Source organism: Accipiter gentilis, chromosome 24, assembly GCF_929443795.1.
Source record: "Accipiter gentilis chromosome 24, bAccGen1.1, whole genome shotgun sequence".
Taxonomy (NCBI): Eukaryota; Metazoa; Chordata; class Aves; order Accipitriformes; family Accipitridae; genus Astur; species Astur gentilis.
In genome coordinates this window covers 17,602,844-17,617,591 of record NC_064903.1, presented here as the reverse complement: position 1 = coordinate 17,617,591, position 14,748 = coordinate 17,602,844, and the positions used below count along the sequence as shown (strand labels likewise).

General features: G+C 61.1%; 1 protein-coding gene across 5 annotated transcripts; it reads left to right on the top strand.

Moving 5' to 3' along the window:
- Positions 1-591: 591 nt before the first annotated feature.
- On the top strand, positions 592-13,679 carry ARL13A (ADP ribosylation factor like GTPase 13A). Of its 5 annotated transcripts, XM_049827592.1 has the most exons (11): positions 1,441-1,461; positions 1,625-3,094; positions 8,654-8,753; positions 9,816-9,886; positions 10,142-10,391; positions 10,719-10,824; positions 10,904-11,055; positions 11,147-11,240; positions 11,331-11,535; positions 11,870-11,971; positions 12,301-13,679. In XM_049827592.1, the coding sequence occupies exons 2-11, from the start codon at positions 3,037-3,039 to the stop codon at positions 12,372-12,374; spliced, it is 1,212 nt and encodes a 403-aa protein (XP_049683549.1). In that variant the 5' UTR covers positions 1,441-1,461; positions 1,625-3,036; the 3' UTR covers positions 12,375-13,679. The 5 variants fall into 5 exon arrangements, with proteins under 5 accessions (XP_049683548.1, XP_049683549.1, XP_049683551.1 ...); XM_049827591.1 differs by having other exon boundaries at positions 592-3,094; XM_049827594.1 differs by lacking the exons at positions 1,441-1,461; positions 1,625-3,094 and adding an exon at positions 7,779-8,315 and having other exon boundaries at positions 11,331-11,375.
- The last annotated feature ends 1,069 nt before the right edge of the window (positions 13,680-14,748 follow it).

The window sequence follows — 14,748 nt, the reverse complement described above, 5'->3', positions numbered from 1 at the left end:
CCCGGCCCGGCCCGCTCAGCCCCGCCGCGTCGCCATCCCGGGCTGCAGCGGAGAGAAGAGCCGCGCTGCGGGGCGGAGCGGGGCGGAGCGGGGCGGAGCGGGGGCTCCCCCGACGGGCGAGCCCTGGCCCGGCCCCGCCGAGCCGTGCCGAGCCGTGCCCAGCACCGGTGAGGCGGGGCCGGCAGCGCCCCGGGTCCGCCCCGGCGGCTACGGGAGGCGAGACAACCCCCCCCCCCCTCCCCGGCCCCCCGACTCGCCCTGGGCACCCACCCTCCCATCCCGGGGTGTCCCGCCACCCCCCTGCCCCGGGACAGTCCCGCTGCCGCGCCCAGGTCCCCACCAGGCACGGAGCCCCCCCCCCCCCCCAGCACCCCTGCCTCGACACCCCCGTCTTTGGCCAGGCTCCTTCTCCCCGTCTCTGCCAGGAATCCCTGCCTCAGGACACCCCCAACGTGGCCAGGACCCACACGCCAGGACCCCCTGTCAGCCCAAGGACCCCCCCTACAGCACCTACCCTGGGACCCCCCCCAGTCCCCCAGCTGTCACCCTGCCATCCCTCCCTGCTGCACCCTGTGTACTCCCCAGCCTCGGGGTCCTCCCTAGGTCCCCCCCCACCCTGCCAAGCCCTGGCCCAATTGTGCCCTGGCAGCTACAAGCACCCCGAGGTGCAGCAACACGGGGAGCGCCCCCCCAGGGGAGAGGTGTCAGGCGTCCCCAGGGACAGTGGGGTCCTGCCAGGGGGCAGGAGGGGATGCCAGGGTGGGTGCCAGCCCTGCCTGCAGCCAGGCCCGCGGCTTTTACCAGCCGCCTGCCGGAGCGCTGCCCGCACCCACTACCGTCCCAGCTCCGGGGACCGACCCTCAGCTCCAGCGCCAGGGAAGGGTGCGTGGGACTGGGCCAGGGCACCCACCAGCCCGTGACCTCGCGCTTTGTAGGAGTGTGGGAGGAAGGGTGTTGCCAAGGCAGGGAGCTTTTTGGTATCTCGCAAGCCGAGCTGTGGTAGGAGCACCCCTTTGGGTCCGGCGGGGAGCTGGTGTGTGTCTGCAGGGCTGGCCTCAAGATTTGGGTGGGATGTTATGGGGGAGATGTGGCTCCTGCATCCTGGATGCTCCTGCCTCCAGGTAGGAGGACGTGAAGACCACCTTGGCCTACAGCTGAGCAGCAGGGCGCTTTTCCCATCGCCTTGAAGGACCCACCTTCATGCCGATGGGCTATATGGACTCGCTGACGGAGCCAAACCTCCCACCGCTCAGCCCCACATCCCCTCCTCTCTGTCCCACCTGTGGTCCAGGCCTGGGGACGCCAGCCGAGCTCCCCACCTCGGTCACCAGCGCAGCGGTGGGAACACAAGGCTGGCTGGGCTGCTCCCCGCATCGACGGTCGCGGGGGTCCCTGCTCTGCCCGGCACACGCGGTGACCCCCAGCACCAGCCCTGCCTGCCTGGCTCCCAAAAGCGGTGCGGTGAGTGCAGGCAGCTGCCGGCACGCTGATGCACGCACGCCGTCTCGCCCGACTGCACGCTGCCTGCCAGATTACTCAGTCCAGCCTGGGCACACGCTGGCTGGCTGGGAGAGCTGGGACAAGGCACGGAGTGCTTGAGGTCGGCCAATTTTCCCTGGTTTAGGCAGACCGGGAAGACTTAGGTAACTTTTAAAAGGCACTCGGTGTTCATCTCTTGGCAGCCAGGCCAGCTCGCAAGGAGGTGGCCAGGCTAATGGCGGGGACGCTGTGTCCATCACCTGCCCAGCCCCGTGCAAGCCAAAAGCATGAAAGCCCCCAAGCCCCACGCACGAGAGTTTCCCCCGTTTTACCCGGATTGAAGCATTACCAGGGCTATCGGGTTTATCAGCAGCAGAGCTGGGAATAAAACCGCCTGAGACCGTGGAGGCCGCGTCTCCCCCGACAGCAGCTCCCACACAGAAGCAATCACTGTCTGCAGCTGCTCAGCACTTTTCCATCCAACACCGAACAACTGCTTTGGGAAACCACAAACACCATGAGCTCACAGGGACTGGCCTGACCGGCAGGGACGGGAGACCTACGTGTGACCGCTCAGCTCTGGTATGAGAGTTACATATTTTCAGGCTGTTTTTGGAAAACAGCCTCTCCAAAAAAAACCCTAGCAGGGCAGAGGGCAAAGGGAACAGTGTCCAAGCGAAGGAGCCTGTCCGCCAGCCGGGTGGCTCCTGCGGACACCCGGGGTGGGAGCTGTGCACAGGCAGCAGCTGCGCCGGCCCCGGCACGCAGCCTGGCTGGGCGCTCAGCCGGCAACGGCGCATCGCTCGGCGCTGCCAACTGCGCCCACACCTCTGTATTAGCAGCAAGAGCAACGTGCAATTTATACCATTTATGCAACTTCCATTTATCCAAATTAAAAGCATCCCCCAGGAGTCTGGCAGGTCACCAAGCCCTCGGCTGAGCAATGCCTGGGCTCCGACTCATCATACTTTTAATTTCATCTTCTCCTGCTTCATGATGAAATACGTAAGAGCAATTGTTTAAGCAGTCAAGAATTCCAGTCCTGCGTCCAGGAGCACCAGCAGCCATCAGGGGAACAGAGGGACGAAGCTTCACAGCACTTCCCACACCAGTTATTATCCCATTTTCCGACCCAAGCACGGAGAGGCAGCGGGTTTTTTTCTCGTTCATGCTGTGAGTCACCCCTCAAGCCTAACCCTACCTGTCCGCAGCTCAGCACCGTAAACAGCAGACCATAAAAACAATCTGTGTCACAGATAGCATCGCCGAGCCATCCTGCCCCCGCTGCCTCCGCCACTCCCTGTGCCTGCCGGCTCGACGCCTGCGCCTCTGCCTGCAAACCCAGCATCGCTTGGGCTGCACAGACACCCTGTGACAGTCACAGAGCCGCCGGCTGACCCAGAGCTGCGGCAAGCCGGGACGGACTGCCTGGATGCTAGGGACATCCCACCCAGGCGTTCCCACGTGCGGTGGGCACATCCTGGGCCAGCGGAGCTCGGAGCCCTACCAGGAGCGGAGAAGCCCCCGGGCTGTGGAGCTGCGGTCTGGGTCGGTGAAATGACCACCAACGTGATGCGAAGCTGCCATGGAAGCGCCCGTCGGGGTAAAACCCAAGGTGCCAAACAGAGGGGGACTGTGCTGGCATCTCTAGGACCACTTAAGAAAGTGAGGGGGTTTAGATGGTTTGCGGGTTACTTATGTTACAGCAGGACCTAGAAGATCATGTGTTTTGCAGACCTCACTGTCAGGAGCTGGAATAGGAGCAAAAGGCAGAGGGAAGGAGAAAACACTGTTTTCCCCACACAAGGGTGGCACGGTGCCGGCCAAGTCCCTGCCCCGAGCCCTGCTGCAGGCACCAGCATTCAGGGGTCTCCCCCCACCCGGGGATGCCCAAGACACCGATCCAAGTCCTGCCACCGCGCGTGGATGTCAGTTCTCCTGTTCCCACAAATGCCTGCCCTGTCCTGGAGAGCTTCCCAGCTTCATTATTTTCTTAATCCCAGCCTTCATTATGTTTTTTTAATCCCAGTGTTCACACAACGCACTTCGAACACAGGGCCGTGGCAGTGGCGGCTGCCCGCCGTGTGAAACAGGGGATTTGCTGTGCAGTTTTTCCAGCCCCTTGCATGCCGCGAGGGCATTTGTGTGTGAGAGCCCGGGCCGTATGTGGGGTGGGAGCAAGCTCCCTCACCAGCTCTCACTCTGAAAATAGCCATGTCTGCTTTACACACGCCTCCCTGACGGCTCAGCTCCTGTAAAAGGAGAACAGCAAAGCTGTTTGGAAATGGCAGGGAGCTCCTTGTCAAAGCCCTTAAAGAGCCGTGGTGGGGAGTGCTGCCGGCACGCTGCCACAAACTCTCCTCCTCTCCTCTCCTCTCCTCTCCTCTCCTCTCCTCTCCTCTCCTCTCCTCTCCTCTCCTCTCCTCTCCTCTCCTCTCCTCTCCTCTCCTCTCCTTTTTTTCCTTTTTTCCCAGGGCACTGCCACTGCACTAGGACCTGGAGCAGACATCGCTCCCAGATTGCTCGCTGGGACATGCCAAGCACACGCTGCCGGCTTCCCAAATATAGCCCTGCACACAGAGGTGGAAGCAGCCGCTCGGGGTGCAGCCATGGCCACGCTCCCGCCCTGCTGCCCTTTTGGATCTGATATCTCCCCACTTCGTGCTGAGGATTACACGTTCAGCTGGTGCCACGCGGAGCGATGGTGGGGATGTGTTGATCCCCCAAAAGCCCCCGTGTGCTGGATGAAGTGGAAATCACAGAGTGTTCCCCAGCTTGACATGCAGTAAGCAGCAGGGCTGGCGGCTGGGGGGTTCCCAGGAATCTGTGAGCTGGGAACTTTTTACTTAGTTTGGAAATAGCTTTGCAAATGACTGGTTTTCATAGCCTAAACTGTTTGGATTTTGCATTGCTTTCTCAATAACTCAGCCGTATTTTTTCCTGCCCCGGCAGTCTGTGGAATCGTTTCTGGTTGGGGAAATATTTTTTCCACTTGCTTCATCATGCGACTGCTTTTGCCGCTCCATTTCCTTGTCCAGCTTTGTTTCCTTATCCTGCTGGGAGAAAAACCTGTCTCTGCCCTGAGGACCTCATCCCCCTAAATCTCACTGCAGGCTGGAGGCTGTGCTGAGCCCACTGCTGGGCTCAGTGCTGCCAGAGCCAGGGTGTTCCTCCGGCACGAGCCATGCCACGGCTGCCTCACAGCTTAAATTCTTTAACAAGAAAACAGAGTTACCTTCTTCAGGTGCATTTATAGGTCTTTGCGATAATTATACATTTTGAAGTCATGCCTCCTTGGCTACAGTCCCAGCTTAGGCAGCGGGTGATGCTCTAACACTAAACCAGGCAGAAAGGGTTAAAATTACTTTTAATTAACTGATTCCCCCAGTCCTACCTGCTGTAAGAGTATACAGCCCTGGCAGCATGCTAACCCAGCCAGGCTGTGACCGCGCGTGCCCAGGCATCCTGGCAGGCAGGAGGAATGGTTTACACGCTCCTTTCCCCCATGCTTTGCTGCAGCAAAGCAAGAGGAGCACTGTAATACTTTCAGCAAAACCACTGTAGGAGTCCGGGCAGAGCTTTTAGCCATCGCAGGGGCATCAATGAGCTGCGTGCAAGGCACAAGAGCAAGCCGGCCCCTTCCCTGTGCAGCAGGGAGCAGAGCAAACCCTGGCAGAGAAGCTTGCGCTTAAATCCAAGCCTCTCCTGGGAATTTCTGTGTGCTCTAGCTGGGAACTACCAGGCCAGAAATTGGGTGAAAAGCAACCAGCTCCCTGAACGCTTCCTCCCGTGCTTCTGCATCCACCGCAGGGTGGTAGTACCGGCAGCAGGGGAGCAAAGAGTGCTCCAGAAAAACAACATCACTTACCCAAAATAGCTTGCAAAATGGTTGCTGGCCTGGTGGCGTGGAGCGCAGCCGGTTTCCATCGCGGCCTCCACACCGGCACAAAGTAAAGTGCTGGCACAAAGGCCACGGTGCAAACCGGCCACGGTGCAAACCGGCCACGCTCCCCACCGCCACGCCAGCCTGCCAGCAAACACCCCCAGTGCCCCCATTCATCACCAACAGGTCTCCGTGGCACAGGCTGTAATCATCCTGCGTTTCCAGCCTGACCGAAGGGCGTTTGCCTGTAATTAGCTCTTGGGATTTAGGAGCTTGTATGATCCGGGGTTATCATTAGCCACCAGAGCTGTGGATTTAAAGGGACGATGCGGGTATTTGCATACCACCTCGGTGTGCTGCTGCCGTCGTCCAATGCGTTAAATAGAAAAACGAGTCCGTCCCCAAAGCCTGTGCATGTCCTTGCCCTGCTGTCAATGCCTTTTTGGTCAGAGACGATGCGGTTCTAAGCAAAGCAGGACAGCTTGCAAGTATTTACACTGGGACTTTTTGGCCCGTGCTGTCACCTCGGTTTTGGTGCCACCCCAGCTCCAGGCTCTCGGTCAATGCTATAGGCAGCTCTTATAGCTCTGCGCTGCCCGCTGCTTTCCCTTGCAAGCTGTCATTCCCCATGTGCAAGCTCCCCAGCCCTGCCACTGCCTCCCCCCCCGACTCTGCTCCTCACGCTGGGGGTCCCAGGCGGGGGGTTCCCGGTGTGCCCGGTGCTGGCTCGGGCACATACTCACGGGGTCTAGGGAAGCCAAGGCAGGGCAGCCCGCCAGCCCACGTCCATCTGCGCTTCTCCGCGGTCCCTGTGGTGGTTTCGCCTCCTTCCCTTGCCTGCAACACTCCAGCAGGCAGAAATAGCCCCAAAACACGTGCCGCCTTCCGGGAAGCGATGCCAGGGGCCGAGCAGCCCCTGTGCCCCGGGCACAGCCTTCCCTCGGGGGCTCCCGCTGGCACCGCCAACACTAGAGGGTCCAGCCCGGCACAGTGCCGGGGCACGGTCCGGTAACAGCTCCGGTGAGGAACATCTCCAGTTATCCGCCAAGATAATAAATTCTGCCTTAGAGTTTCTCACCTGGCAACAGTCACCAAGGAAACCCGGACGGCTGCTGCGGGTCCCCGCTGGCACTGCCCGGGGGGGTCCCCACAAATGCTGGTAGAGGGGCTGCGGTTGCACCCCGGCCGGCCGGCTGCGCGGGCGAAGGGCCAGCTGCCCGCTCGGTAATCTGAGCCCAGGCCCGGCAAAACACCCGTCGATCTGGGCTTGGCCCTCGCGCCGCCTCTCCAGTCCAGCGTGGGTTTCACCAGATCTGGGGTGGATTTTGAGGTTTTCCCGGCTGTTGAGCACGGTGTGGGCGCATCAGGAGGGGTGACCTGCAGCTGCCCCAGGCTCCCCGGGAGTTTCTCGGTCCCCAGCGCCGGTTTGGCTGGGGAGTTTGGACATTTGCGTTAAAAGCAGCAGAGCCCCAAATGCTCAGAGACCACTGTAAGTCCATCAGTGCCAGAGCGAGACCAGCTCTTGCTGCCCCTGGGGGATGCTGTGCCACTGCCTCCAGGGCTGCCTGCAGCATGGTGCTTCCCTGTTTATAGCACCCATGGTCGTGCCTCTTCATGTCCCCTGCCCGGCCGTCCCCTGGCAGTGCCACCCCGAGGCACAGAGGCAGGTGCTGACACTTCCAGCAGGTCCCTTCGGCCCTGGTACGGCTAATTCCGCAAAAGACTCCCCAGCCCCACGCTGCCTGCAAACCTGGCGCTGCCACTGGTCCCGGCGAGCTGCCGGCACGGGAGCAGCTGGGAAAGGCCATCAGGCTGGGGACGGGGCTCTGTACCTGGGCCAGGCTAAGGCAGCTGAAGTGCAGCCGCTGCCCCACCACCAGCGGCATGGGGGTGAACAGTCGCCCCAAATATTGTTGCATGTGGCCGTGATATCAGTACGGAAACTTCCTCCATCAATCATTAACCACACGTGGCTCCCTGCCCGCGGCACGGCTCTTGGGGCACCTCCCTTGCCCAGGGATGGGCACCGAGCTTCCCGGTGGAGTGCGGGACCGTGCCCAGCCTGGGCTCACCCCCCTTGGGCCATCCCAGAGCTGTGGGATGCCTGGTGGCATCTCGGCGTCCTCGGCAAAATGGCTGGGGCTCAGGTGGTCGAGGTAGCGCTGCCGTGGTTTAGCACGGACCGATGCGAGGCAGTGGGATCCCTGTTGGCTTTTGGAGGGTCTCATGGCCTCGACCCTCCGGACCCCACTCCCCCCACCCAAAGCTTCTGTGGCTCAGATATCCCTGTGTGGCCTCTTCTCCTTCACAAACAGCGGCAGCGTGCCAGGGAGGGCAGCCCCGGCAGGGGAAAGCAGCAGGAAACCTGAGGAGCAAGATAAGAGCTTTGGAGTTGCAGATCAAGGAGTCAGGGGTTTTTTGGTTCCATTCCCTGCCCCACCATCAAAGGGTCCCCACCATCGCCCTGCTCCCAGCCTGGCACCAGCTTGGGCTGGTTGGTATTTCCATTCTGAGTGGCCCAGGACCTGCTGCCGCTCGGGGGGTGCCTCATTAGGGCATGAAATACAAGCAGTGAGCGGTGATGTCCCCCAGCCTGGCACAGAGGGGACCCCCAGGCAGCCAGCAGAGCCACGCACACCATGTAGGGGCTGCTCTTTGCAGGGGCCGCAGGGAAACAACCGTGCAGGGATTAGGCAGCAAGGAGCCAGGGATGCCGTTCGTTAGAGGAGACACTGATTCAGCTGGAAACCCCACGTGGGCTGTCAGGCGATGTCCCCACCACAAGCCAGTTAAGCCAGCGATGGAAGTGTGAGGCTGCCCAGCCTGGGTGCAGCCGGGTGGGTAATGCGGTGCCATGCCGTGCCACCCAGCGCGGCAGGCAGCCCTACGGCACTCCATGTCCCAAAGGCCACCGGCCTGGGCCGACCCACCGGGATTAAGGAGGCTGCAAGGAGTAAGTAATTTAAATCCAGATTAGATTTAAGCAGCTGCTACGCAAAGGGGATGTGAGCAGGGACTGCGAGGCAGGAACCAGCGGGTGAGAGGCTGATTGGCGCTCCTGCGACGCGAGAAGGGGCTGCCGGGGCAGGGGCTGGCCAGGGGTCCGTGCCTGTGGGGTATTGCCCGGGGGGCTAAGGTTTGTCCCCAGGCTTGGCTTGTTCGTGCCAGGCTGGAGGCAGCAGCGATGGGCCGTGGGATGGGGCACCCAGGGGTGAGATGCTCCCCGCCATGGGGAGAGAGCATAGGCAGGAGGACGAAGCACGGGGACACGCCGGGCTGCTCGCTTCGTAGGTGCCAAAGGGACGCCATCCCTCCACGCGGAGCTGCTGAGCATGTTCCACCTCTTCTCCCACTGCTGGTCGTGGCTGCAGACCATACAGGAGCCTGTCAGGTAGGTCCTGGTACCCGCTCTTTGGGGGTCCTCGGCGGGGGTAAAACATCTACCTGTGCATTTATCAGTGAGGGCACCCGTGCGGTAACACTGTGAGAGCGGTGCCCATTGCAAGAACTGTCCCAAAACCGTGGAGCAAGGCACATGCGTGTCCTCACTGTCCCTGCAGCAGGCAGGAGCTGGGCAGGCAGGGTGGGCAGGGGTTCGCATGTGGGGAGCACTCCCAGCGGGATTCCCCCTGTGCCAAGTCAGCAGCTCCCCAAGAAAGCTGGGGAGGACGAAGTGAAACGCTTGCCATGCTCCCATGTGTCAGGAGACCCGGGTTAATTCCCCGGGGATGGCATTGCACCAGCCTGGGCAGACACTGCGGGCGGTGAGGGGGTTTATGGTCCTCTCCCATCCCCGAGGACACATTGCCATAGTGCCAGAGGTGGAGCCACGCTGCCCACGCAGCCTGGCCTATATGTTTAAGGAAGAAAAAGACACTGCGAATGACTACTGTGGCTTGTCAGCCACAGGGAAAACATTCTGCGCATGGCTCTGGTGGAGCACATGGCTGGAGACTGGACAGGATTGTTTAGCAACAGGAAAAAACTCCTGAGTCCAAGCAGAAGCTCATAAAACATCCTTGCTACCTCTCCCTAGAGTAAATAGCCATAACTCGCTGACAAGGAATGACACCAAGAGTAATCATTAACTGTTTGCATATAAGAAACAACCTTTTTGGCCTGTGCATATCCTTGCTTGATGCTGTATGATTTGAAAAGGAATGCTTGCTGTGGGAAGCACATTGAAGGTCCCGCAGCGTGGCTGTCCCGCAGTGCCGGGGTGGCTCCAGGAGCCTGTGCCTGCCCTCGCCCTCTCCCAGGCACCGGGGACTGTCCCTGCCCTCTCCCCCAGCTCAGCCAGAGCCTGTGTCACCATCCTGCCCCTCTCCTGGTTGAAAAGCAGCTGCCATGGGCAGGGTCCCTTGCCTGGCAGTCCAGGGGCCGGTAGCGGCCACCGGTCCCCAGAGAGCACAGGCTTTCTCTGGGATGCTCACCCGCTGTTGTCCCTCCCCAGGAAGGTGACCCTCCTCGTCGTGGGGCTGGACAACGCGGGAAAAACCTCCATCATTATGGACATAGAGAGAGGTGAGGAGCAGCTCAGCCCCGATGCCAGCCTCGGCCGGAGGCAGCAGCTTCACGGGCATCTGCAACCAAGCACCTGAGCCTTGAAGGACCAAGACCCTTGAAATACAGCTGCTGGGTTGGGGGAAATGTGCAGAGCACTGGCCGTGCCCTGGGCAGCCCTGGTAGTGGAGGCAGGGATGTGTCCAGGGGAGGAGGAGGAGGCAGGGATGCTCCCGGGCTCACCATGCCAGCTCTCTGCCCTCTCCCCGCACGCAGCGCTGGCCGGCGAGGTGCTGCCCGCCGTGCAGCCCGGCCAGACCTGCCTGCGGGTGGACAGGTTCGAGGTGACACTGGTGGACCTGCCCGGGGGCCAGCGCTCCCGCAGCGCCTGGCGCAACCACTACAGCGCAGCCCACGGGTTCCTCTTCGTCCTGGACTCCAGTGACCTGGCACGGATAGACGAAGCCCGCAAGGTCCTGAGCCGCGTCCTGAGCCATCCCGACGTCTCTGGGAAGCCCCTCTTACTGTAAGGCCGAGGTCCTGGGGTGCGACCTGTAGGGTTTGGGGTGAGGGGGGGAGTGAGAACCTGTTGCTGGGGTTGCAGGTGTGCGACGGGGCTCCTGCGGGGATGTGGCACCCGGGGGGCTGTCGGGGGGTGCTGGGACGTGGGGACCCCCGTGCTGCTTGGGAGCTGGGACCATCCCTGGAGAGGGGCTGAGGAGGGGGCTCCAGAGCAAGGTAAGGGCTGGGGCAAAGCCAAACAGGGAGAAAGCATCCAGCCTCCCCCGCCGTCGTGTGGCGAGGCGCCCAGAGGCTGGGGTGACGGCCGCTCTCCGTTCTCCCCGTCCCCCAGGCTGGCCAACAAACAAGACTCGGCGACTGCCCTGCTGCCCTGCGAGCTGATCGAGCGCCTTTCCCTGGAGCGGCTGGTCAACGAGAACCGCTCGCCCTGCCGCATCGTGAGTGGGGGGGTTCTCTTCTCCCCGCTCCCCCCGACCCCGTTCCCCACCGGGGCTGATCTTGCCCATCCGCCCACAGGAGCCCTGCGCTGCCAACCGGGCTCCCCCCGCCGGTCCAGGTCGTGCCACTCTGCAGGGGCTGCGATGGCTCCTCCGCACCGTCCCCGCCACCCCGGTACCACCGCCAGGTCCCGATCCGAGGGCATCCCGTGGCTGCCCGCCTGCCTGCAGGTGGGTGCGGGACTCAGTCCGTGTGTGTCCCCGTGTTTCCCCACCCCATGGGGCTCGTCCCCATCCCCACACCATGTTCTCACCCCACCAGGGACCCGCCGCCCACCGGGGAGGATGCCCGAGACGGTACGGGGAAGACGGGGGAGTACCGGCCGCTGCGGCCCATCCGCCGCCTTCTCCCCGTGGTGAGCGAGGTTGCCCCCTCAACCCAGGATGGGATGGGATGGAAAAGGGGGGTCCTGCTACCTTCCCTTCATCCCCCTTATCCTGCCCAGGAGGAGAGCACCAAGGCCCCTGGGAGGAGGAAGAGGAAGGGGAAGGTGAGGAAGAAGGGCTTGGGGCAGCCAAGTCCAGCCGAGGAACCGGAGAGACCAGGAGGAGGGGGTGACAGCCGAGTGGGGGCTGCGGGGGGGCTGCTGCCCCCCAACAGGGTCGGGCAGGGGGAGCCTGCGCCCATCGGGATGGCCACCGCCCACCCAGGTGAGAGGGGGCCGCGGGGAGCTGCTGGCACCACGGGTACCAGGACCCCCTGAGACACCCTACCGGGTCGGTTTTGGGATTTGGCAACACGGCAGTGTGCTGGACCACTGGTCCCCGCACCTCCGTTAGCTTTGCTTGCAGGTCAGCTGAGCGCAGAGCAGGGTCCCAGGAGTTCGGCCAGAGAAGAGGAGAGACATCTCTGAGCATCTCCGCAGGGGCTGATGCATGGGATGGAGGACTGCGGATCTGCCAGTGGCAGTCCTCTCAGCTGGTTTGGTGACAAATGCACCCTTGCTCAGATGTGGTGCCTGAAATTTCATATTTCTCCATCCAGTGCAGGGCACGAAAAAGAAAAAGAAGAAGAAAATCAAGAATAAAATCAAGTCACAGGAACCTGCTGTGGAGCCGCAGCATGAGGAGGTCTCAAGCACCTTTGGTTGGTGTTTCCCAGGACAGGTTTTGTTGAAAAGGGTCAGGGGGTCTGGCCTGCTGGCAGCGGGTCATGAGCTGTGCAGGAGCCCTTGGCCACGGGGTGCTTGGTGTGGGGGACACGGGCACAAACCCGTGCGGCTGCAGGGCAAGGTGGGGGCTGTTGGGGAGGCAGATGCTGCTGCTGCTGCCTTTAGGTGGGATGCAGGGAGGCCATGCGAGTGCACCGTGCTGGACCCCGGGGTGTCCTTGCAGTCCTCGCTCAGCGCAGGCTGCCAGGCTGGGCCCCGGAGCCGGCCCCAGTGTTAGTGCCCGACCGGTTTCCCTTCCTCCCAGACTTGTACCGCCGGGCGATGCTGGCTCTGAAGGTGAGGCAGGAGAGGAAGCAGCAGTCTGCCATCGTCCCCTGAGCAGGAAAGCATGTCCCAGGGGATATGTGTGGTCCCAGGGGACCCCAGACAGCAGTGGCAGTGGGACCGACGCTCATGCAGGGCTTCTGCCAGGGCTGCCAGTCCTGGGCAATGGGTCCTGGGGCATGAACAGCATCGTTGTGCTCTGCGTGGCTTGAAAACCAGGGATCCTCAGAAGCGAGCCAAAAGTCCCTTTGTAAGACGCCTCTCTGGCAGCCGGGCTGCAAACCCATCTGAAAAGCGAATAGCCAGCCACTTGCCGACCCCGTGTTAGTATTCTGTGGAAGATTTGGTCTGAACCCGACCGAGTCTGTGGAAGAGAGGAAGATCGGAGCAAACATCCCAGGGGAAAAGCCTGTCTCTTGAATTGGCCTATGCCCAGGCAAAGCTGTCTTCGTAGGTCAGGGGCTGACTCGGCCCCTCATTCAGTCCCTGGCTGCTGCCTGGACCAGTCTCATCTCCTGCTGGTAAAGGTGGGAGGGCAGTCACAGATGGTCTGCAGAAATGCTTCCCCTGGCCCCCAGCCACACCTGGCAGGGCTGTCGGGAACCCCCTGGCACGGTGGAGGAAGGTGATGCCCATGTTGTCTGTGCATCCTTGCAGCGTGTCAGCGAAGGCTTAGTTCAATGGCAGCTGGTGGTGGAGGCTGCTGGAGGTTCCTTCCCCAGGGTCGTTCCTCCTGATCCTGCCATCCTCCCAGGAGGGACAGTGGTGACCTGCAGGTGATGCAAAATCCTCCCGTGTCGCTGACAGCCTGGCACCCTGCAGCCCCAGGCGGTCCCTGATCTGTGCTCAGCTCAGCCCTGAGAAGGGAGAACAAGCAGCATGCGCATCCCAACACAACCTGTCTGCAATGCACACCGTGTCTGGCAGAGCCAGGCTGTTGCAGGGACTGGGATGTGCTGGAAGGCTCGTGCTGCCCAGCTCCATCTGGGTGCCTGTGCAGGGAAACCAGCCGTCAGCCCTGGAAACACTTTACATGAAGTCAGGAGTGCAGCAGTTTTCCCTTCACGGCTGCAACAGCGTTAGGACTTGAACGGTGTTCAGCAGCAGAACGTGAGTCACCTCTGCTCCCATGATTACTGATTAACAGGCAATGTCTTTGTCGTCCAGGGGAAGAAAAATCACTAAAGCCCTTCCCTCGGCAGGGCTGAAAAGGGAAAAGAAGAGAGACTCCGGCTATTCTGCCTTGCCAGTCTGCTGTACAGTTCTGTCTAACTGTGCCAGATTCAACTGTCAGTGACTATAGGGATTAATTGTAAATAAATTGTAAATAACAAGAGCACAAATTAATACTGGCCTGTAAATACAGCACTTGTAGTAAACATTTGTCTCTGTCTGGTGGAGATCCCTGTGCTGCTGGTACTGTGGGTGACACGGGAGGGCAAACTGGAAACCCGTGCCTGCGGCGGAGCCCCTTCCCTCAGGGTGGGTTGGGGCCGTGCGTGCTCCCCGCGGGGTCTGGTCAGGGCTGCCAGCCAGGGTCCTTCTGCTGGGGTCACGGATGTCTGCACGGAAAGAGAAACATTAAAAGTTTATCCCCTCTAACAGCTGCTTCTCATGCACCCACCGGCACTGGGAGGAAGCCAAGCCCTCCCAAACAGCCGGCACCCCAAACCAGCCCATGGCCGTGCTGGGGCTGAGCCTCACTCGCCGCAGCTCCGAAATCCTGTGGGGAGCGGGAGCTGAGCAGGTTTGGGAGCATCTGGCAGCCAGGTTCCTCTGGTGCTCCCTGCAGCTCCTGGCTGTGCGGCTCCTCGGCACGGGTGCCGGCAGCCACGCGGGGACACGGCGTGCCCCGTGTGACACCCACAGCCGGAGCAGATGGCCAGTGAGACAAGTCCAAAGGCAGAACTGGCCTGGCTGGCTCTGCTGGATGGCTGAATGAAACTTTCCCTGAGAGCCTGCTGTACGAAACCGGTTACGTTGATCTAACGCACTTTCACCTAACATAATGACCTCAAGTTGAGTGGTGCATACAGGCGGTTCAAATATATTTCAAGCTCAAACCACATTATCCTGGTGCTTCCATGGCTGTAGAGCAGCTAATCCCTACCGCAACCAGGAGACAATCCTGGTCTGCACCAACTAGGAATACAACTTTTCTCTTCTTTCAAAGGTGAACAGCAACAACTCCGTGTTAGAAATGGTCTATCTCAAAGCCAGAAACAACTCAGAAGCGAGATCTTGAGGTCTGTGTGATCAAAGATAAACTGAAATATATTCATTAACATCTGCTCTAGGCCATGGGGTAATGGGCTGGGCTGCTTCTGCCACGCGTGAAAAGCAGTGGCTGTAGCAGGGGGTGCATGCCGGGGGCACGCAGGCTGGGCAGGGCTCCTTTTTCCATCGTTCTCCTCCTGCTATTCATCTT